Raw genomic sequence first — 22282 nt, 5'->3', positions numbered from 1 at the left:
AACAACTTGCTGGAGTCATCCAGAAAGCTTTTGACAGAGCAGTAAGGAAAGAGTGTTCTGTATTTTAATGTAATGCCTTAAGCATGAAACCAACACTAATGATGGGCTTGTTAGAATGGAAATTAATTCCATTGGCTACTACACATGAAAACAAGACCTTCTTAAACAAAATTTTGGGAGAAACAGCTGAGCAAAGAGAGCCCTGTCTCCACTCTCAGGTGATGGAGCTCAGATGAGCACAGCATCGGAACTGAAATTCATTTCTCTGCTTTTGAAGCAGGTACCTTGTAGGATACAACAGTACTTTGCCCAGTGCAAACCCTGAAGGGAAAATCCCAAATACACAAAGTATTGACAAGATGATCACTCCTCAGAAATCCCCCCCTGTGTGTCCCATATTCCCCATTTCCCTGGATTTGCAGGGAATATATTCATGTAGTGAAGGTGTGACAAAGACTCTGTACCCGAAAGAGTGGAGTCACCATGCAAGAAGAGGCTTTTCTCCCTGCTCAGCCCAGGAGACAGTGGCTCCATCGGCTGCTGGGACACAAAGAACTCGTTGTTTCTGGAACCCTTCCTCAGTTTTTGGCACGCGTTGCTTCGCGCAGCGGCTACAAAGGAGCACGAGGGGTTTAGCAACACGTCCTTGCATGTGGAGAAGAGGAAATGATGTGCCTGGGAGGAACTGCCTGCAGACAGAAGTGTCTTCAAAGGCCACAGAACAAGCAGAGGTGTTGACAGGAGCAGGGATAGACCCAGAGCTGTTGCAGAGCTCTGTTTACCGAGGAGCAGATGAGTGTCATCCGCACACGGGGACAAGCAGGGGAATTCAGCCTTACCAAAGCCTTTTGCTCTCCCAGCTGAGCAAACCAAACTGCATTTGCTCAGAACACGGGCATATTAGGAGTTAGGAAGAAATGGTTTCAGGCTTGGTTCTGGTTTCCATACAAGGGGATGGATCTTGAGATGTAACAGTCACAGCAGAGAGCACGAAAGCCATGGGAAGGAGCAGTTCAAAATCCCTTTCTAGACACCTGACACAACATAAAACATGCAAGAGTTCATTCCCAGAGGTCACTGGAAGAAGGAGACAATCATTTCCCTCCAAAGTGAGCTGCTCACTCTGATTTTCGTGGTGCATTCATTGCCAGGTGGCTTACAAAGACTTTAAAGACCTCAAGAGGCCAGAATTGATCACTGGGGTGAGTTCTGCTTCCTTCTGTGTGTCCTGTCACCTGCAAAGCACCACCTGGAGAGCCCAGACTGGTTGAGGGATTGATTTTATGTTAAGGAAGTAAAACAGCTGAGTTTTTTTCCAGAGTCAAACCTTTCTGAAATTTTGGTGTCCTAGTAATTGTCAATAATGTTTTTTTTTGTCACCAGCTTCAAAGTGAGACTGCACCTCTGGGAAAGTTAACCCCTGGCTTGGGTTTATGGTGCTTTGGTTGGTTTGGATGAGCGGTTTCTGTACTCACCAATGGGGCAGGATGGAGCTACAACTCTAGTTTTAAGTGTGCTGAAGTCAGAAGGAGAATTGAAATCTGATCAGGATCTTCCCCCAGTATTTTGTGACCCTGATAGGCTTCAGTGAGGATTTGGGGTGAGCACACACTGCAGAGGAGAAACACAAACACATACTCAAAGGCATTTTGATGCTGTGGTCCTTCAGAAGAATCCGAGCCCTCAACCCTCTCAAGAAGGAAGTTCTCGGTCTCTGTGGGGTCCACAGGGCTGGTTAGAGTCAGGGTATGAGTAGAGAGGATGCATAATAGTCACAAAATAAAACCAAATCTAGTCAAAATGTACATTATCTGCAATCCCACAATGCCATGTGTTGCTTGAGACCCCCTAATCATTTCTGTGGACACTCCTGTGTTATTCCCTGGTGCTGTGCATCCAGTGGGAAAGTTCAGACCAGGAACATCCTTTGGAAGTCCATGTCCTGACCATCCCCTCTCAGCTCATGGCATGAAGAGGCTTGGGGCATTTAAACTGGGTTCCTTCAATCTGAACTGGAGGACAACCTCCAAGAGAACCCCTGGGACACTCCAACTATAATAAAAGATTTCGCTCCACAGGCCTAGGCTAGAGCTAGTCCCAGGTAAAACTCCTGGAACTGAAATGTGCGGGTGCATCTGCTGCTGCAGAAGTAGATCCTCGGCAGGGGCAATTTCACTGTCAGCTCACCTGCTAAGGGACTGTGTCACTTGTGAATTCCTCACTGTTCTGCCTTTTCTAGGCAAAGAAAGCCCAGGACAGCACAAAACACCCCCATCAACCCTGAGTGAACAAGCCACAGTTTGGCTGAGTGGCACGTTGTACTTCAAGGACTATTTTTTCCTCAACTAAATAAACAAAAGTCCATTTTGAAATAAAATTTTGACTCTTCAGGTCTGACCCAATGTAAGTCTGCTCTCTGTATCTGGTTCTTTAACATCTGCAGAGATGCTGCTGTTTCCAATTCGTTCCATTCTTCTACTTCTGGGATATTTTTTGGAAGTCTTGCCTCAGCTTTCCTTTCCTCACCCTGTGGTCTTCACACCTCCTTGTCTTTCCACGTTCTCAGCTGGAATAAGCTCCTGCTTTGTACTCCTGTTAGGCACCAGCCTGAACTTATTCTCAGGCCCTGATCACAGCTCCTGTGGCCCAACACACCTTCTACACTCGTAGCTTTGCAAAATGAAAATGTGTCAGCAGCCCACAAGAGAGGTTTTATTGCTTCATGAGCAGCTCCTCGAGTGGAACTTTGTGCGAAGCATCCTGCACGGCAATGGCAAAAGCCCAAGGTGGAAATCAGTAAAAGAGCTCTTTTTCCTGCCTGGGTGTACCAGGGAAAAGCTGCACCTTGCTTTGGCTGGGCTGAAAGGGTTTATTTTCTTGTAAAGGTGAGGTTTCTGTTTCCAAAACTAACATTTCATCCCGCAGCTTCCAGGCACCTGATTTGTTGGCACAATCGAATGTTAGGTACATGAAACTGAATAGTCCTAGAGATTTTGTTTATAACACATTCTTCCTTTTCCAGGGTCACGGAATTAACTGGATATGAACCCCAGGATCTGATAGAAAAAACCCTCTACCACCACGTCCACGGCTGTGACGTTTTCCACCTGCGATACGCTCACCATCTGTGTAAGTACCTGGGCTGGAGGCACAGGGAGGACGTGGAGCTGCTGGGGAGAGGCAGAGGAGGCACCAGGATGAGCAGAGGGATGGAGCAGCTCTGCTGGGAGGAAAGGCTGCGAGAGCTGGGATTGTTCAGCCTGGAGAGGAGAAGCTTTGGGCTGAGCTCAGTGTGGCCTTGCAGGGCCTGAAGGAGCTGCAGGAAAGCTGGAGAGAGACAATTCCCAAGGCTGGAGGGCCAGGAGCCAGGGAATGGCTTCCCAGTGCCAGAGGGCAGGGCTGGATGGGAGATTGGGCAGGAATTGTTCCCTGGGAGGGTGGGCAGGCCCTGGCACAGGGTGCCCAGAGCAGCTGGGGCTGCCCCTGGATCCCTGGCAGTGCCCAAGGCCAGGCTGGACATTGGGGCTTGGAACAGCCTGGGACAGTGGGAGGTGTCCCTGTCCATGGCAGGGGTGGCACTGGATGATTTTTAAGGTCTCTTCCAACCCAAACCATTCTGTGATCCTAGGAAATATGTTGGGTACAGTGAGAAGTTTTGCAGGCAACAAGCACCATGCTGGAAAGCAGAAAAAATCCTTCCCAAATCTTGACTGGAGACAGATTTTCGAAAGTTCTTGGCTATCACTTTAGGAAACCATTAATTGTATAAATACTCAATATGCTGTGCTTCTGAAAAGAAAACCCACCCAAACCAACTTATCTGGCCAGTTTTATCTTAGGGGATCCAGGCTATTTTGAAAATTTGGAGTTGATTCTGGATTGTGATCTCTTGAAGGAAAAGAAAACCAAAAGATCAAGTGAGTGAGAGGGGAAAAATCTGAACTTTACTAGCCTCTGCTGTTAAAACAAAAACTACGCAGCAGCTCTGCATTCCTCTGAAATATGTTCGTAATAATCATCCCGTGTTTGAAGGGAATGCAATCCCAAAAACTCCTCAGAGGGACATTCATTAATAGCATGTGGATGAGGTTCGGAGAATGGATTGTCAGGAAAAAAATGACACATTTAATAATTTCCCATCTTCCAACAGAGTCACTAATCATATCTTCAAACATCTGGATCTGGGAAGGAGTTCATTCAGTAGCACATTAATTTGAAAAGCAAATTGAGGGAATGGCTGAACTCTGGATTTGGCTCCGTTTGCTGCAACCCATACGAGGCAAAGATGACATCCAAAAACCAATGTCAGGGAATTTTTTTTCCAGATTGCTCCTGTAGGCTGGAAGCAGCCAGAGTCAAATCCTTCTTTTAGGCTTCCTTCTTCCCATTAGTGTGTGCTATTCATGAGGAGCTGGAATATCAAGGAGGTTGTAGCTGTGTTTGGCAAGTCCGAGCTGAAATTCCAAGTGCTGAATTCCACCGGTGCCAGGGTATGCTACACCTGGGAAAGCAAAAGCTGATCTTTACAGCAAGTTCAGATTTACCAAAACATCTCTGAATACTCTGGGCCACTGAGATCTGGAAGAAAGAATGACCAGGGCACGTGGAATATCCTGTCAGGGGCACCCTCTTTGTAGTGGTGACATCAGCATCTGGATGGGACAAAATAAACTCAATATTTCCACCAGACTATTTGAAATACCTTCATCAACCAGCACAGAGATTATGCCACTAGAGCCACAATCACCTCTGGAAAACAGTTTTCCATTTTAGAGCAGCAGGATGGATAATTCTGTGGCTGCCAGTTTGATCCATGTACCACTGGAGTTTTAAATGAAGAGACAAATCATGTTCACTGAATTACCCACCACATCCTTCCATGAGGGAAAAAAAACCCTAGGCCAAATAAGATACCAAGAGCAGTTCTGTAGATTAAAGATAAATGACTGTAAACTTTAAAAACAGAAGAAAAAATGTGAGCCATGCATAGGAATTTATGAAAGCAGATAAATCCCAAGAAGCACAGAATAATGAGTAATGCTTGGGCAACAGTGGGAACAGTGCAGGGTCATGGTTGGAATACCAAGTAATAGGAATTATTAAACCAGATGTAAAGTGCACAAAGTCCCTCTGGGGAGCACCGTGAGAGCTCCCCCAGCATCCACCAGCAAATGTCTCAGGAACATGAACAGTAAAAGGTTGGCAGGTTCGTTGTACCATTCTGTAAAGCAATCTGATGATGAAGTGTCACCTGATGCTGAAATCCAAAGAGAAACAGCTTACACCTAATAAGGGTATTAAGGGAAAAAAAAAATATAAGCAACCCTAAACTAGGATAACCATTCGCTTTTTTAAAGAGCAAAAAAAAAGTCCCAAACTCAAGACCTGCAGCAGCTGAACTCTGAGTGAGGTAGCACAGAGAATAAAACAAAGGAAACAGTGAGGGGAACAAGCTGGGAGGGGTATAACAAGAACATCAAGCTGTGGGGGGAAATGTAGATGTGAATATTTGCCGAAGGTGTACTGGCAGCAAAGACAGTTTCCTGCTTGAAACATTTGATTGGCTTCCAGCTCCAGGAAAACACTTCTGGCATTTGAACCGGTGATATTTATTTCTAGAGCCCCATTAATACACACAGTGTGTGCCCTGAAAAGTGGCCACACAAATAAGGAGGCCCTGCCCAAGGATCCTGCATTCTAAACTGCAGGACAAGAGAGGCTGTTCCAGAACAGACAAAATATCTTTGTGCCCTCAGAGAAATCCCTTCGTTTGTGCCATTGTGAGGGGGATTTTGTGCATCCCACGTGTTGCAACATCCCTGCTCTTCCCACAGGAACTTTAACAGGATTCAGCCCTCTGTGCCTTGGCCCAGCCCAGCTGGTGTTCCCATCAAACCCTCCTCCTGCTCCCTGGAAGTCACCCTGTGTATTTATGGGGCTTATTTTATAGCAAAGCACAGTTCCACCATCTCTGGTGTTGGGTCTGCCTCTACTTCCCCAGCACTCAAACCTTCTGGCAGAGCAGCACCAGATTTAAGAAGGTCAAAAAAAAAAGGGTCTGCTGGGCACCGTGCCCTACCCAGGGGCTGGGCCCATGACACACCAGGGCAGCTAAAACGGGATCTGCTGCCAGTGTGGAACCAAGAAATCCATTTCTTGGAGTGGTATCCTTCAGTGCAGACTGGGAACTCCCAGCCACATGCCCGGGAGCCTGGTGGAACCTTTTGAAATAGTCCTGTCTGACAGCCCAGCGCCTTTTCCAGCTTCCCTGCTGGAAACCAGCAGCGAGCCACAGCACTGGAACACCCAGTTCCAAAGGGCACATCCAAGGGCCAGGGCTAAAGCCACGGAATCCTCCCCCTTGGACTGCAGCAGAGGCCACCAAGAAGTCTGAGCCTGCACAGATTGTCTGGGTGGTGAATTTGCCTCACTCCCATTCCTAAGGTTTCCTTTTCAGCATCAAACAGGGCAGTTGAGCACAGAGCCAGATGGAAGCTGACCTCACTTACTGTCTCAGTTACTGTCCCTTAGCCAAAGTCAGACTTCCCCCAGATTGCTAAAAAAGCAGGATGCACAGAGTTCTCCCCCATCCCTGGAGAAATATTGGTTAATCCATATAATTAGGAAGGAAAGCTGAATGCTGTAGCCCTCAGTGGTTTTCACATCTTTTCAAACACTGTCTTAACTGCAGAGCTAAAACAGGGATTTAAAAAAAATCAGTGAGAGAGGATGAAAGCCAAAACCAGTCCCAAAGCACATGGAAGAACTTTGTTAGAGTTAGTGAGCCATGACAGCATTAATTTCTCTTTCGGAAGACTGAGTGTAGCAAAGCATTTTGAACTTAAGGAAAATGTTCTCATTAAACCAGCACAAAGACTTAGTTCTGAAAAACCCAGACCACATTCCAAAAAATTACCTGTTACATGGCCTGTGCTAAAATGTAAGGATCATTTCCTGGAACGGGACCATTTGGATTTTAGAATGAATCACCAAATCATAGAATCAAGGAATGGTTTGGGATATTGAAGATCATCTCATTCCAAACCCCTGCCATGGGCAGGGACACCTTCCACCATCCCAGGCTGCTCCAAGCCCCATCCAACCTGGCCTGGGAGACTTTCAGGGATGGGGCAGCACAACTACAGGGCACCATGCACAATTATAGAGCACCAAAGAATAGTAAATCCATGGCATAGAGCTGATTATTAACAAATAGTTTTAGAACAGGCTTATTTGATGTTGTCAGACTGAATCTTTGCATAGCCCCTCCAAGACTTTCCACTTGCAGCGATAAATTCCACTTAAAAAATACAAACGGTTTTATATTTGTAGGTGTTTTTACTTATTTACACACACACTCCTCATGGTTGTCTTTAATGTATCTACATCTGCACACCCTCATCCCATAAGGAATTCCATGTAGAAATGTAGGAGTGAAAAGGGACACCAGCAAGGAGGAGGCAAAAAGCTGACATCTAAGAGGGATCTCAAACCCCAAACAGCAGTGGCTTGGTGACATGGAGGGTGGGTTTTTGGATATTCTGCAGGATCATGGAATGATGGAATATCTTGAGTGGGAAGGGACCCACAGGGATCATTCATCCCACCCCTGGCCCTGCCCAGACCCCCCAGCAATCCCAGCCTGGGCATCCCTGGCAGCGCTGTCCAAACGCTCCTGGAGCTCTGGCAGCCTCGGGGCCGTGCCCATTCCCTGGGGAGCCTGGGCAGTGCCCAGCAGCCTCTGGGGGAAGAACCTTTCCCTAAAATCCAACCTAACCCTGCCCTGGCCCAGCTCCAGCCGCTCCCTGGGTCCTGTCAGGTCACAGGGAGCAGAGGTTGGAGCTGCAGACAGCTGTAGATGTTTTTGTTCATTTTGTTGCCTTCTGAACAAACAGGCACCTCATCCTAAAACGGAAGAATTGACACTTCCAGAAAGACCTGTCCATTTCATAAGAGCCTGATTTTCTTTGGGAGATAAACTGGATTTGAAGGAAAGTTTAAATATGCTGGGATGTGCAATGGATAGGAGAGGAAGCAGTTCAGAGAGGGGGTCCATGTGCTCCAGACTTTGGGGACACTTCACTGAGTCTTCCAGTACCATAAGGTAATGGATAAAAAAGGAGGGAGAGGGACTGTTTAAATGGGCAAAAAGTGACAGGACAAGGGGAGTGGTTTTAAACTGACAGAGAGCAGGTTTAGATTCCATTTCTTAACCACATTTATATAAAGGAATTTCTGCCATTGCTCACTTTTTTTGAACATAATTTGTACAGCGAGCTCAGCCCATGATTTCCTAATTTACAATAAATAACTGCATAGGAGAGTAAGAAGATGGAGTTTCCCAGAGGAATGATCCAAGGCCACACAAGAGAAGAGCCAGCTTCAAAGCCTGGACATTATCTTCTAGTGAATCCTGAGATAAAGGCCTGGCACTGAACCAGAAATATTTGTGGCTGGATTAAATATTTAGAGATGCTGCACAACTCCTGTTACAGCATAACCTCCTGCCAAAACATCCTTGTTCACAGAGGATCCAAAATAGCTCAGGGAGGATTACATGTCTGGTGAATTTATCAGATATCTGATTCCCCTCTCTGTCCTTGTCTTTGTTTGGGTGCTTCACAACCAAAGAGAGTTTTAATTTTACCCTTTAAATCAACCTTCATGAGGTAGAGCTTACAGAGGGAAAAATCCATCACAGAATAAAATACATTGCAAAATACACGATGATCTGTCAAGCTACGAGAGAAGTGTTTCCAAATAATCTGGAAAAAAATCTCAAAATCACAGAAACATCCAGGTTGGAAGAGACCTTCAGGATCATCCAGTGCCACCTTCACCCCAAAGCCTGTCCCCAAGGGCCACATCCAGACTCCTCCTGAGCACTCCCAGAGACAGTGACTCCAGCACTCCCTGGGCAGCTCATCCCAAGGCCTCACCACTCTGGCAGGGAAAAATTATTTTATTATCTCCAATCTGCCCTTCCCCTGGTGCAATTCAAGGCCATTTCCTCTCCTCCTTCCACAACAGTCGTGTCCACTTCAAAATACTTTTGCTGCCTTGAGCTTTTCTTTTGCAATTAGAAATTTTAAAGCAGTTTTTGTGAAGAATGTGGCCATAGGTGACCCAGAGAAGAAGGAAGACAAAACGTAGGAGTTTTCGACATATTTTATATCAATAATAATGTGATGTTATGAATCCATGTAAAGGGGCAGGATAGATAATTCTGCAGTGGGGTTATTTAAAGTTTGGTGGGAGGAGGAGATTTCAGGAAAGGGCAGGAAGGTGTTAGGACATAGGTTGGACTCAATCATCTCAAAGGTTTTTTCCAGCCTAGATAATTCTGTGATTCTGTGAGGGAGAAAAGTCCTTGATGTGCAAACCAACCTCTCCAGGAAGTGGTCATAAGTTCAAAAAACCGTGAAATTTTAAAAAATTTTCTTTTTCTTGTGTTCACAGTGCTGGTGAAAGGCCAAGTGACCACCAAGTACTACCGGCTGCTGTCCAAGCAGGGAGGCTGGGTGTGGGTGCAGAGCTACGCCACGATTGTGCACAACAGCCGTTCGTCACGGCCTCACTGCATAGTGAGTGTCAATTATGTCCTTACGTAAGTCCAAATACTTTGTACCATTACCTGTTATCACTAATTGAGTCATTAATGATTAAATCCACCAAGTTTTCTTTGCTGGTGTCTTCCAGTGTCGTTCTGTGCTCGCCTGTTGTAGCTTTCTCTGTTCATATGATCCCACGTCTTTAGCTGAGAGAAAACATTATTATATCAATTATTATCATTATTGTATAAATCCTCATCTTGTCCAGGGAAGGGCAGTGGAGTTGGTGAAGGGGCTGGGAAACGTCTTCTGAGGGAGCTGGGAAAGGGGCTCAGGCTGGAGCAGAGGAGGCTCAGGGGGGACCTCACTGCTCCCCACAAGTCCCTGCCAGGAGGGGCAGTGAGGGGGGGTCGGGCTCTGCTGCCGTGTGCCAAGGGAAAGGAGGAGAGGAAATGGCCTCAAATGGCACCAGGGGAGGCTCAGGTTGGAGACTGGAAACAATTTTTCCCTGCCAGAGTGGTGAGGCCTTGGGATGAGCTGCCCAGGGAGTGCTGGAGTCACTGTCTCTGGGAGTGCTCAGGAGGAGTCTGGATGTGGCCCTTGGGGACAGGCTTTGGGGTGCTGCTGGTGCTGCTGGGTGATGGTGGGACTGGAAGAGCTTGAAGGTCTCTTTTGATCAAAACCAACACTGCAGCTTGTGTGGTTTAGTTACAAGGAGAGGAACGTTGTTCCTTTTCCTTTCCTCGGGGTTTATTGTGAGAACCAGGGCAGAAACCAACTCCTGATTGAGCTGGAGACAGATTAATTGATCTCTGTCTTTCCATGATTCCAAACCACAGGGAGCCACGGATGGCTGAGGGAAGATGATAGAGCTCAGGCTCAGAGAGTGGGAACACTTCATCCAAAGGCATTAATGTGATTCCCAGTGGAATTTTTTGATAGACTTGCATGGGAATGGGGTCCCCCCATAAGATTCTCTGCCTCCTGACATCCCCAGACTCAGAAAATCTTGGAAGAGTGAACATTAAAGCATTGTGAAGGCTAGCATGTATTTTTACAGGAGCTATTTTGGATTTTTCTGTATAATTTCGTGGGCTGTTCTTTTGCAGAGATATTGAGTACAAGGAACTTCAGTTGTCACTGGACCAGGTTACCATTTCCAAGTCACAGTTTTCATGCAGAAACTCAGTACCTACCTCGCAGGAAACAAGGAAAATAGTAAAACCCAAAAGTAATAAAATGAAGGCAAAACTCAGAACAACACCTTACCCACCACAGGTAAATTTTCCAGCGATATTTGATTGCCAGTTGTTCTCAAAGAGTGCTTGGGACAGTGTAGAGGTAACCCAGGACTGGATTTACTATAAAACAAACTACAGGATTGTCTGCCCTAGGAAATCCCTCATAAAGCAGGGTAAAATTAGACCCTTTTGGTTCTGGGGGGGAAAGTACAGGTAGCACAAACCAGCTCTGGTAAGTGATGTAAAACTTTTGGGACATGGAGTGTGTAAAGCACTTTAACCACAAAGTCCATACTTGGCAAAAAGAAGAAAATCCTGTACTTGGAATTGTGCTCTGAAAATCTGTGCTGGTGTAGGACGTGTGTCATTCACTGTTGGTGTGTGGAGTTCTTGATGTCAGGAGGAATTTCTTCCTGGAAAGGGTGGTCAGGCCTTGGCAGGGGCTGCCCAGGGAGGTTTGGAGTGCCCATCCCTGGAGGTGTCCAAGGAAGGCCTGGACGTGGCACTCGGTGCCCTGGGCTGGGGACAAGGTGGGCATTGGGCACAGCCTGGCCTCCATGGGTTGGGAGAGCTTTTCCAACCTTAATCCTGTGATTCTGTAAAATGGAACAGCCAAAATTATCAAACCAAAGCAGATTTTTTGTTCCCACGTGAAGGCCAAGCTGTGTCCAGAGGAACTTTAACCGCACCGCTCAGTCCGTCCCCTGAGCCAGCGAGGCCCAGCTCAGGGTGCCTGTCCACTATGTTCTGTAGTTCCCTATTAAAGTGCCTCCTTTAACTCTCTTCCCCTGCTTTTTTCCCCCCTTTCCCCCAGCAATACAGCTCATTCCAAGCAGACAAACTGGAATGCAGCCAGGTGGGGAGCTGGCGCTCCAGCCCCGCCGCCAGCGCCGCCGCCGCCATTCAGGAACAGAACTTCCATTCAGAAAACAGCGAACTCTTGTACGCCCCTCCCTACAGCCTGCCCTTCTCCTACCACTATGGACACTTCCCTGTGGATTCCCATGTCTTTGGTGGCAAGAAGCAAATGCTGCCTGCAAAGTTTGGGCAGGCCCAAGGGGCGCCCTGCGAGGTGGCGCGGTTCTTCCTGGGCGCGCTGCAGACCAACGGCGAGTGCCAGTGGCACTATGCCAACTCCCTGGTGCCCAGCAGCCAGTCACCATCCAAAACCCTTCCTGAGCAGCCAGTGAACATCATCAGGCACAACCTTGCCCAGAGTTATGAAGGTGGGTGTCGCTCTGAGCAAAGAGGAAAAGCTCGGCCGTGCGGTGGCTGGGGAGGATTTGTGTTTGCGGTTTGAAAATGGGTTTAGGGAACACAGAAAAGCAGAGGCAGTGAAGTGTAACAAGCATGATATTCATGGGATTCCCATGTTCCTTCTTCCCATTGCCATCAGCACTTGATTGGGAATATTATCAAAGTGCCAGTTGCAAAAATGCACTCACCAGAATCACTTAGAGAGCAGCACAGTGAGACCTCCTCCTTCAAGACGGGCACAATTTACCCTCATGTTTTGCACTCTCAGAGTTATTCAAGTGGAATTTCTCAGGTAAGTCATGGCTGAAGCCAGGTTGAAACAAAATGTACTTCAGCTCCAGAATAATTTTTGATAATTTTAATACAGAAATTAAAATAAGCACCATCTACTTCCAGAAAAATTGAAGGTTGTCCTCTCCTCAGCATGAAGCCACTCCGAATGTCTTTACCTTACAGAGCAATAATTCTGCTTCACTTGGTAATAATTCTGAAGTTGAAAATTTCTCCCATCACCTGCATTATTTCCCTGTACAGATGTCAGGGATAGAAATGCTTTGAAGGTAGGCATTGACTTCTCTGAGGTGAAAACCTGTAAGAAATAACCTTGAAAAGTCATAAAATAACCAGATGTAAAGATGCTCAAAATACCCTCTAATCACAGAATCATGGAATAATTAGGGTTGGAAGGGACTTCTGGAGATCATCTTGTCCAACCCATTTATTTCCCCCGTATTCAACCAGAACAGGGTTTATTGCAGCAGTTTTGGCAGAGACTGATCTCTCATTATAAACACTCCTGGTCTCACAGCTGCCCCAACTCGAAAATGAAACCAGAATCAAGTTGTGATGGGCAAGGAACAAAGTAAATCAGCTAAAGAAACAAAAATATTTGGACAAACCAGACTCTGGCAATTCAGGCTATTTTGGGAGGGTGTCAAGCATATCTTTAACTCAATTGATAGCATTAATTACTCCCCTGATCCAGCTTCCCCTTCAAGTCAAACACAAATCTGAATTTAACTGCTCTCATGAATGAGCCTCAAAAGTGCTGCTGAGATTTCAGGTTGCTGCTGATTTTAGTGAAAACAGCCTTGGTTGGTCTGGATTTCCATCCTCTTCCCCACCTTACTTTCAGAAACTGTGAGGTTTGTACAAAAACCTGTTCCAAAAATATGCAAAAAAAATAGAAAACCCCACCACATCCTAGTTTATTCATACTAAATATAGGGGTTTTTGTGATTTAAAGTGTATCTGAAAATGTCAGAGAACATCAACATGTGCAGAATTCAGATCAGCTGCTACAGAACTCAGAGGAAACCCTTCATTAAACTCCTTTAAGCAGCACTCCTGTTGATCCCTTGCCAATCCAGAGCCAATCCTTGGATCTCATCTACATCTCTCTGCATACACCATTTTCATTAATTAAAAATCACTGATAAGCACTTAAGTCAGATAGAAACCCTCCTCTCTTGGAATGGAGGAGGCAGTAGTGGAAATTCAAAATATAAAAAATTAAGTAGCCTCAAGGTAGGCTCTTGAGTACCAGAATCATTTATTCACTTACGGGCATGGATATCCAAGATTCAAAGGGAATATTAAAAAAAAAAATACATATATATATTAAAATACAAAGATATTAAAATATTAAGACATTCAAACCTGAGCTCGCTCCATTAGACAGAAGATGGTATCAGATATCAAATTTCAGATTGATCAGATATCAAAATATTTGGATCAGATATCAAAAAATCAGATATCAGGTATCAAACTTCCCACAGAGCAGCAAGTAATTTCTGCCCAGGGTTTTGTCCTTCACAGGATGGTTTGACCTCACCCATGATGGACCTTACCTCACTGACAGCAGCTTTTTATTTCACTTTTCTGTGTTTAGGTTGAAAATGAGCAAGAGTGAAGCTCTTCTCACAGCCTAGAGCAGGTTAAATGCTTTTCCTCAGCTTGTGCTCCTCTAATTTGCTGCTTCCTTTGGTTGCTGTTGTGGGCTGCAGGGGAAAAGGAGGAGTTTTAGACCAAAAATAGGAAATGGTTTTGTCCTTTCTAAAGATGCTGGGGGGGGGGGGGAAAACCAAAAAATGAAAAAACAACCCTACATCTTTTGAGGATAAGGATAAAGACTGAAGTAAATCCTGCATATCCCCAGTTAAGTGTGCAGGAATAGGGTAAAAAATTAAAATCCCAATAAAAAACCTGCAAGAAACTGCTGCTATTTTTCAATCTCTTTCCACATCACCATTTCCTCTTCAGGAGGAAAACAGAGCTGCAGTACCAGCAGTTGTCATTTCTGACTCTGCTTCTACTGAAGGTTTTGCTGCTGGAGTTGGGATATGTGGGTTCTCTTTTGAGCGGTTTGATGCATTTTCATGGATATTTATTCTGGATCTTTATTGGGCATTTGATGAAAGCTGGCTTGCTACAATCAATTCTCTGCAGAAGCACTTTGAGTTCCATTATTTAGGAGGAAAAAATATGGCCAAACTCAGGGCTGGTCAGAGATGATGGCAAAAGGGGAAAGGAAAACAGAGCATCCCCTACAGAGAGGATTTACATCCAATTTTTGCAGCCTCGTTTCCTCCTCAAGTGGAGTCAGCACTGTTGCACTTCTGCTGAATTCTGAACCTTTGGAAATGATGTTTCTTTTGCTGGGAATCGCATCTGATCTCCCTTAGGTTGTCAACTGCTGCTTTTTTCCAGTGGCTCACTGGAGAACTGACAGCCAGGGAGCTTCAAAGCAGGGAGGATCTGCTTAGCATCATCATCTTCGATCCAAAGGCAATGCCAAATATGACATCTGGCAGCCGGGTTGGATGCGAGGGCCATTCCACATCACATCCACGGCAGCATCTGCCAAAAATGCCGTGGGCCAAAGACATTTTTCTCCATGGAAAATAGCTCCTTTTGGAGAGATCAGAGATTGGAGGATGATGGTGCCAAGCCATCAAAGCTCTGAAGAAGCACGTAGCAAATACAACTGCCTGCAAATCAGATGTTTCTGCTTCAGGATCTGGTTTTGAAGCTTCTTCCACTTTTTCCCAGCTGGCCTAGTCATCAAAAAAAAAAATCATTTGAGTGAAGGCAACTGTATTCTTAGTCAGAAGTTTCCTTTGTACCCTGAAATAGAGAAAATTCTGCTGTGGGCACCACAGGGACCCACTTGTCCCTTGGTGCTGTTGGCCCTTCTGAACTACCTGTGTGAAGCTTTGTGGCACTAATCATAAAAACTCAGGAAATGAGGGAAAAGACAGAGAAAATCTATGAAAAAACTCCCCAGGTTTAGCCAGTCCCTGCTGGAAGAAATAAATGACATTTTGCAAAGGGGATTCCACTGGAGACAAAGAGGTCTGGGAGATGATTTTGTCTCACCTTTGTTTCTGGAGGGAGAATAACAGAGAAGAATCAGCCCATGCCTTGGATGATTTGAAATTAGGGTTCAGACCAGGACACAGCACAGAGACTGAGAGAGCCTAAAAACTCTCTTTTCATGGGCAGGGGTTGTATTCAGACCTCTTCTATCTTTGCCTTGTTTGACACAGAGGATAAACAGGAGGGAGAGGGACTTTTTATAGGGGCAGAGAGTGACAGCACAAGGGAAGAGGGTTTTAAACTGACAGAGGGCAGGGTCAGATTAGAGATTGGGAGGGAATTTTTTACCCACAGGGTGGGGATGCCCTGGCACAGGTGAAGCTGGGGCTGCCCCTGGATCCCTGGCAGTGCCCAAGGCCAGGCTGGACATTGGGGCTTGGAGCAGCCTGGCACAGTGGGAGGTGTCCCTGCCCATGGCAGGGGGTGGCACTGGATGGGCTTTAAGGTCCCTTCCAACCCAAACCATTCTGGGATTCTGTGATTTACAACCTGATGGTTCATGCTCAGCCCAGCAGGATTTGAGATTAGAAAATTAAAGGTGACAGGGCAGAGGCCAAGTGGTGACTGTGATGCTTCAGCTTCTTCCAGGTTCTCTTGGGCTCTAAATATGGAAAAGGACAATATTTTGTTCAGGGATTAGAGAAAAGCCCTAAAATGAAAGCACTTCACACGGCAGGAGGACAAACCCATCCCTCCTGTGGACATCTTAAGCCCAGAACACCTGATCATTCAACCATATTATTTATATTTCAGTAGCTCTCAGCATCTATATTTATTTCACAGGAAAAACACCAAACGTGGAGTTCAAATCAGCCCAGGGAACTACACCAGTAACATTTCCAAGCTATTCTCAAGGACGTGGCTGAACCCTGGTTGGATTTGGGATCTGAAAGGGCCATTTTTCAACAGCTGATGAGAACTCAGCTTCCTTCAGCTTCTACTTCTTGGGACAAAATATATACATAGAAATGGAAAAGAATAACTTGAAAGGTTATTGTTTCTAGGAGGGTGAAGAAGAAATTGGAACCAGATTCCTGTTTAAATTCTGGTGTCAATTACGTGGTGCAACTCCCTCTGAAATTAATGGAGCTCTGCATATATATATATATATAAAAAGGTAACAATTGAGCTATTTCTGCTTCCTCTGTTATCCATGAAGGCTTTGCCAGTCTATTACAGCACAGGGAATATTTAATTATTAATGGGCACAGTTACATCAGCAACCAATAGAGGGGAGCTCCAAAACTTTTAAGATGTTGAATAAAATCGTTAGAAAAACAGAAAATCCATTTAAAGAAAGGCACTTAAGTGGCCACAGCTTCCAGTGAACCTCACACAAAACAAGAGTTTGGGTCTAACCTGAGAAATTTGCTCAGTGTGTCATTTCTCCTTTAACATAAAACTTCCAAATGTGCCTTGGAGGAGCTGTTTAACTCACAAACCGTTCATAGGAGAGTGCAAAAAAATGATGACTCACAGGGTACAGGAGCAAAGCAGGGGCCTTTTCTCTCACCACTTGTAGACAGGAGTGTACAGAAAGGAAAAGCTTCGTCAGCCAAGCTGAAGATGATCAAAACAATTCAAATTGCTTCAAGAGCTCAGCTGCCATGCAGAAACTGAGAACAAAACTGAGACTGCCCAATATATTTTAGAGGAAAAGCCTGAATAGACATCCTAGGTTCACACTCTTGATAAATTCGTGTGATTCTCTTCTGTTTCTCTGAGAATGGCCAATTTTTTCTCCCCCATTCAAAGTCTTGGTGCATGTTGTAACTTCTATTTATATTTCTATCTTTATTACATGCTAATATCTCAAAAACAGAGATACAGCATTACTGAAGAGATGTTTATGTTGCTTTTCAAGAGATGTTTTTAATACCTGATGTCAGTTTTTCAAAGAGAAAGAGCAAAGTCTTTAACATGACCTGCTGTGGGTATCCCAAAGAGATTTCCTTAATTAGATACTGACATGTCACCTTCTAAAATCTAATTCACATATCAAATACACCCCAAATAAATACCATGAATTACAGAATCAACAGAATTCTGTAAAATGAAAAGACCTTTGAGATCACTGAGTCCAACCTATGAGTGAGATGTTCTCCTTTGCAAGGACAAGTGTCCAGTGCACTCCCACAGTGATTATTCTGTTTATTATTACTCCCACTGTTTATTCTGTTTATTATTATATGATTAAAATAATTCCACTATTTTAATCATGGAATCATTGATAGTAACCGACATTATCCAGCTTTTAGTAAATCCTTTGATAAATCTCTGAAAAGAGCTTACTTAAGGGGAAGATTTTTGATTTCAGGTCATATTTCCTAATATTCCTTTGGTTTAACTCCCCTGATATAATTGTGATAATAATGTCAGTGACTTATAATTGCTCCAAAGGCTCGTTGTCAGTAATTAATTCATTTTCTCTTCCCTGCCAGTCCCCTTATCCAACAGGAGGTACAGCCAGGACGCTCTGCCCGAGGCCTTCCCGAGCTGCACCGCGCCCGTGCCGGGCAGGTACAAAGAGGAGCTTTACGAATCTGGCATCATGAAACACAACAAAACAGAGCCCAGGCTCCAGCCCCCTCCCCACCTCATCAAAGAGGAGAACAAGCTGCCTTTTAACAGAGACCTGCAAGAAAAAATGAGCATCAACGAGGGCTCCTTCTCCAACTCCTTGCTGCCCAAATCCGAGTGCTGCCAGGCCAAAGCCATGGGACAGCTGAGCCACCTGCTGCCCGTGCCCTCGGTCTACGAGCAAAGCAGGAGGATTTGTGTCAAAGACCCCAAATTTGGGCACATCAGCCACCACCCAGTGAGCCTGGAGGAACTGGAGAGCAGCGAGAGGATGAGCGTGAAGCTCGACCAGGAGGCCGAAAGCGAGCGGCTGATGGATGTGAGGCCCTCTGGGCAAGTCCCCTTCGTGCTCCTCAACTACCACCACGTGCTGGCCAAACATGGAGCTTTCCAAACTTCCTCCTGCACAGCCACAGGACACGTGGGAGAAAATTACAGCTACAATTCTGAGGAAGTCAACACGTTTATTTACAAAAACCAAAGCCCCTCCTCAGCGTCTTCTCCAGAAACCCACAAGGAATCTGCACTACCCCATTATATTGGGACTTCTGTCATTATTGCCAACGGCAGGTGACGGCAGCTCAGGAGGGTTTTGTGTATAATTAAGAAGCCAAACTGTCATGATTTGCAAAAAAAGAAAAAAGAAAAAAAAAAAAAAGCATGAGGAAACATGGTGACATTTACTGAGCAAAGCTGGAGGGCAGTGAGGGACAAACTGGGACAAACTGGTGAGTTCCTGGCAGGCCACGAGTTGTGGTGGTCAGGAAAATCCCCTCCATCCCCTGCCGTGCTTCGGTGTCCCAGAGAAAGCTCTGGTGCCAGGGAGAAGCCAAGTTCCAGATCTTATTTTTATTATTCTATAGTGTGCAACAAAAGGAAATGAGAGGTGTTATATGCAGAGGTTTATATGAAGAACTTTTTTTTTTTTCCTTAACCCCTCCTTAAAATAAACTCAAGATTTCTTTTTTTAAATAATTATCATAAAATACGCGTTCTAGTTTAGGGTTTTTTTGACAAATTGTGTGAAACCTCGCATCAACTCTCCACCCAACCCCCTGACAAATGGACTTTATTGAGAGAGAGGTGATTTTGAGCGACCACAACACAGCTGCACTCCCCAAACAGGAAAAAAATCTTATTTATTAATTACCAAAAAATTTTAAAACTAAATAAATCAAGCCTAAATTTGATTTATTGAACACAGATTTCAGTGTTCTGAGATTGTTGCCACCACCATTTATCTTGACAAGGGACAATATGACAAATTAATAGGTACAAAGATAGGTATTACAGGGTTACAGGTCTTGTCATGGCAAATTGGGACAAATTATGGAGCAGGAACTAATGCCCCACAAATAAGAAAAGGAAACTCCTAAATCCTGTGTTTCCCTGAGTATTCTGGGGGAAGGCTGTGCAGATTTTCAACCCAGCTAGTCACAAATATATCTTAATAACAGCACCAGAAATGTTTTCTTTATAGCCAAGAGAATAATGAACGTTTATGCCTTATTTTGAACTTACCAGTAGAATTGTGAGCTTTGAAAGGTCCAGTTCTTAATACACCAAACTTCCTCCAGCATAAATCCTGTTGTCAGCACAAAGGTAGGGCTGGAATTCCCCGATTTGAGCACTTCACAAATCCCAAACAGCACATTTGGAACACTCACATTTGGCCCAGCCAGCCAGGAATCGATTTCCACCCCTTTATTTTTAGTTCTTTGTAGAGGATGGATCTGTGTGAGTTTAATTGACAACACTCAGCCCACTTCCCCAAATGTTGTGAGTGGATAAAAAACAACAGAAGACTCCCTAAACAATAAATGTTGCTGTAGATCCCACTCAGCTCCTTTCTTACCCCAATCCGAGCCTAATTCAGAATTTTTCAAACTCTTTCATCAGACTCTAAAGAGAACTTCACTGAGGAAACCTTGAGCACCCTGGGATGGTGGAAGGTGCACATGGCAGGGGTTGGAACTGGATGATCTCTAAAGTCCCTTCCAACCCAAAGCATTCCATCATTCTTTGAAGAAAATTCCTGCCTGGCTTGTGTAGTATGGGAAAACCACTTGCTCATGGATTGCACCTTGTCAGAAAAATCATAATGCAATACTCAGTCCTAAAAATTCCCCATCTTTTCTATGCAGCAGTAATTCATCCTAGAATGGTTTGGGCTGGGAGGGACCTTAAGGCTCAGCCAGTTCCAACCCCCTGAAATGGGCAGGGAACTTTCCATCAGAATACAGGAATAAAGTTATTTCCTTCTGTGTATGAATTTTTACTGCTACGAGTACACAAAAATACTTTAAAGGCAAATGTTTTAAAACAATTTTCAGCGTTTTCATTGCTTCCTATTAAAGGTTAACAGAGGTTTTATTATTAAGTTAATGTTCACTTGCAAGTGAGCTTGAACACTCTCAGTTGTCTGACTTTTTCAATTACAGGAAAAATACATTTTGTGCTAAACAGAACAAAAAAAGCCAAATCATTGATTACAAAAAAAACCCAAACCAGAACCAACCCAGCAGAGTCACTCCCTCTGTAACCTCGGTTTGTTTAATGCTGGAGAGGCTGGCAAGCCTCCAGAAAAGCTGTAAATGTGGATTATCATCCTGCTGACCCCATAAATCAAAGCCAGGAGACACCAGTTGCTTTTCCAGCGGCTGTGGGTAAGAGCCCTCCCAGCCCCTGTTCCTCATAAACGACCCCACCTCCTGCAAAGATAATTATGCAAAGACTCCTGGGTTAATTGTGATCAATTAAATGAAACCCACGCCCTACAAAGGAGCCACTGGCATTGCTGGCATCATTAAAAAGAAACCTGATGCCCAACCCCTCCTGCTGCACTTTCTCCCTCAGTGGCACTGCTGCATTTCGGTGTTCCTGGAAGTCCTGCTCACTACGGAAACACAAAAATTAGGCCGTGGTTGAAAAAAAAGGCCACTGATATTTTTCAGCACAGTATTTTCCACCTTGTTACTCCCACTTCCAGGCTTTATTCCAGGAGCCTGAGCAGAGGAGGTGTTCCATCATTCTCCCCCAGGTGTTTTAGGGGAGGTGATGCCCAGGCACAGGAAATTTCCCCGTGAGGCAATAATGAACCAATGATGAACTCACAGCTGATAACGCAGGGGGAGGTTCAGAAAAGATGGCAAAAGCAAATGTGTGAAAGATGTTTTTTCCTGCCACTCCAAAATTTAAACAGGAATCCCGTGCTCCCATCTGGGAGTAAATTATATTGGGAGAAAACCAGGATTTTTGGTCAGTTAAATTACAGATGTTCTCAGCACACAGTGCAGAGCAGGGCACTGACATCACAGGGGCAGTGTTTTAACAATGAAAAATGGTTTCAGTAAGGAAAAATAATTTTTTTAATAATTAAAAAAAATTATGGCACTGAAGGGGAGTGTGAATTGAAATATATTATGAAAAATAACCTCATTTCTCTTTAGTATTTGAGCCACACCTTTGTCGTGAGATTCCTCAGGATTTTAACTCTCAGGGGAGTCCAGACCTGGCAAGAAAATCATGGAAAATGGGAGAAGGAGAGTGAGAGAGGGAATAATTTACCAAAATCATGGAAAATTTGGGTTGGGAGGGACTTTAAAGATCTCGTTCCAACTCCCTGCCAGTCAGGGAATCTTCCACGAGACCAAAGTAAAGCTGGAGAAGTGAATCCCAGACTGAGGTCTCCCAGTTTTCATCCTCCTAACAGCAGCAGTGCAATGGAAATAAAATAAGGTGACAAGGGCACAGATTTGTCCCCAGGTCTCTGTACCCTGTGACTTGAAAAAAAAGGTAATTTAAGGAAATGAAGCACAATGGGTGCAAAATTGGGGAATTCATCCCTGAACGTGCAAATGAACGGGAAATCTGCCAGAATTTCTCCAGAAATCTCAAAGCAGGACATAAATTCTTTTTTTTCAGCATTTCAATCACACTCCAAAAACGCCACAGAGGAAATGTTACTATTCCATTTTTTCCCTGAATGTTAGATTTTGCTTTTTGTTTGGGGTTTTTTTGTTGTTTTTTTTTTTTTCTTTTTTTTTTTTTTTAATATGATGCAGATTAAAGCTATTTGGCAAGTGTAGGTGAAGAAGCACGCAACCCAACCAACCTATTCATGCTCAGAATTATGTATGTATTCCCTGAAAATATAAAGCATTTTTGCTTATTTATTATGTAAAACAAAACGGTTAAAACGGTAATAAAATCCTGTAGCCAAAGGAAAACTCTGTTGAATTTCTCTTTTTTTTTTTTTAACTACAAAACAAAGCA

General features: G+C 44.5%; 2 protein-coding genes across 2 annotated transcripts in view; one reads left to right on the top strand and one right to left on the bottom strand.

Annotated features, from left to right (window-relative positions):
* SIM2 (SIM bHLH transcription factor 2) overlaps window positions 1-22214 on the top strand; it is a 54566-nt gene extending 32352 nt beyond the window's left edge. Inside the window, exons 7-11 of the mRNA XM_048291264.1 lie at window positions 3023-3129; window positions 9460-9607; window positions 10661-10829; window positions 11607-12018; window positions 17869-22214. Coding sequence (XP_048147221.1) covers window positions 3023-3129; window positions 9460-9607; window positions 10661-10829; window positions 11607-12018; window positions 17869-18581 — 1549 coding nt within the window. The 3' untranslated portion in view covers window positions 18582-22214. The remainder of the gene's footprint in view (window positions 1-3022; window positions 3130-9459; window positions 9608-10660; window positions 10830-11606; window positions 12019-17868) is intronic.
* Window positions 12393-22282, bottom strand: part of HLCS (holocarboxylase synthetase) — a 116831-nt gene continuing 106941 nt past the window's right edge. The window contains exons 11-12 of the transcript XR_007200876.1: window positions 13900-14049; window positions 12393-12638 (exon numbers count right to left, since the gene is read on the bottom strand). The gene's annotated coding sequence lies outside the window, so the exon portion shown is untranslated. The remainder of the gene's footprint in view (window positions 12639-13899; window positions 14050-22282) is intronic.

This window comes from Corvus hawaiiensis, chromosome 2 (genome assembly GCF_020740725.1).
Source record: "Corvus hawaiiensis isolate bCorHaw1 chromosome 2, bCorHaw1.pri.cur, whole genome shotgun sequence".
NCBI classification, from domain to species: domain Eukaryota; kingdom Metazoa; phylum Chordata; class Aves; order Passeriformes; family Corvidae; genus Corvus; species Corvus hawaiiensis.
Note: the sequence above shows the minus strand (reverse complement) of the source record. Positions and strands in the feature narration are given on the sequence as shown.